We start from the raw sequence: 1583 nt of genomic DNA, 5'->3' as shown, positions 1-1583 counted from the left end.
CTTTTTCTTTTTCTTTTTTATTTCAGAAACGAAAAGTTTTATACGTGCTGCGACGAACCATACCTCGATATAACATTCAACATTACGATGAGAAGGAAAACACTTTTCTATACTGTCAACATCATCATACCTTGTATGGGGATCTCTTTTCTTACCGTTCTGACGTTTTATTTACCAAGTGATAGCGGAGAAAAGGCAAGTACATAATATATCATTTTTATTCGATACATTTTTATATAAATTATTTGATTTAATTAACCATTCGTTTGTAATTGATCTGTCAATTAAACCTAAACGTTAATTTTTTACCATGATAAATGAAATAAGGTCATGATTCAATTTGTGATATAAATTATTTGTTAATTATTAATGCAAAATATATAAAAATTATTATTTATTTATACACATTAGGTGTGAATTTCATTTAATTGATTTATGTGAATAATTTCCTTACATCGAAGAAATTGAAATCATTGACAGGATAAGTCAAATCTAAGAGAATATTATACTGATTTCAATGAGTCTTTTAGTTTTCGAACTTTGATAAATTACATCTCTCAATCTCTCACAACTTTAACGGAGAAATTAGCTTCCATCGAATCGAGTGTTTCAAATTTGAAAGCTTTTCCTTTTGATCCTTTAGGAAGAGAAACGTAAAGTACGTTTGTAATTGTTATAAAGGAGTTTTCAAGCGTATCTAACTATTCTGTAAATAAATATCCTTCTCATAACAACTTTTCATTAATATTAATACGATAAACGTTTATTATATTTTATAATCTAATATTAATACTTTTCAATATTTATTAAACATCATATATAATTCATTCTAATAATATTAGTATTAATTAAAATGAAATAATATTTGACAAATAAATATATATAATAAATTTCACAATAATAAAAAATTGTTATCCATTCTTACTCTATAAAAAAAAAAAAGAACAAACAAATAAATCTTATGCAATAATTATATTATATATAATAAACTATAATAAATTATATTATTCAATATAATTCTACGAAAATTTGAACACTATTTAATAATAAATTACTGATAACAAATAAATGGAAATAATTAATAAAAAAGTTTCGAATATTTATATATCAATTATAATTCATTCTAGTAATATTAATATTAAATTAAAATGAAATAATATTTGATATAAATATATATAATAAATTAGACAAGTAATACACATACACACACAAAAATTATTAATTTTTTTACTTTAATATAATTCTACGAAAATTCTGACACTATTTATTAATAAACTACTGATAACAAATAAATGGAAATAATTATTAATGAAAAAGTTACCACTATTTATAATTCAATTATAATTCATTTTAGTATTTCTTGAAACCGTATCAAACGAAGCAAGAAAATTATCTTACCTCTTTCTTACACTCTCTCTCTCTCTCACTCACTTTAACTCTCGAATTCTTGAGTAAGATCTTTTAAAGGAAACTTTTCGAAACTTCTATCTATCGCTTATGAATAATTTAACTCGTCGCGAACGAAAGTTAAAATTAAAATAACAAATGGAAATGTTAATAATAGAGTGCTATTTATCTATCTT

General features: G+C 22.4%; 1 protein-coding gene across 1 annotated transcript in view; it reads left to right on the top strand.

The window, feature by feature from the left end:
• Positions 1 to 26: 26 nt before the first annotated feature.
• Positions 27 to 1583, top strand: part of LOC122518102 (acetylcholine receptor subunit alpha-like) — a gene marked incomplete at its 5' end in the record, with an annotated part of 52972 nt that continues 51415 nt past the window's right edge. Inside the window, 1 exon segment of the mRNA XM_043636793.1 lies at positions 27 to 195. Coding sequence (XP_043492728.1) covers positions 27 to 195 — 169 coding nt within the window.

Source organism: Polistes fuscatus, unplaced genomic scaffold (genome assembly GCF_010416935.1).
Source record: "Polistes fuscatus isolate 324 unplaced genomic scaffold, CU_Pfus_HIC Scaffold23, whole genome shotgun sequence".
In the NCBI taxonomy this organism is placed as follows: domain Eukaryota; kingdom Metazoa; phylum Arthropoda; class Insecta; order Hymenoptera; family Vespidae; genus Polistes; species Polistes fuscatus.
Note: the sequence above shows the minus strand (reverse complement) of the source record. Positions and strands in the feature narration are given on the sequence as shown.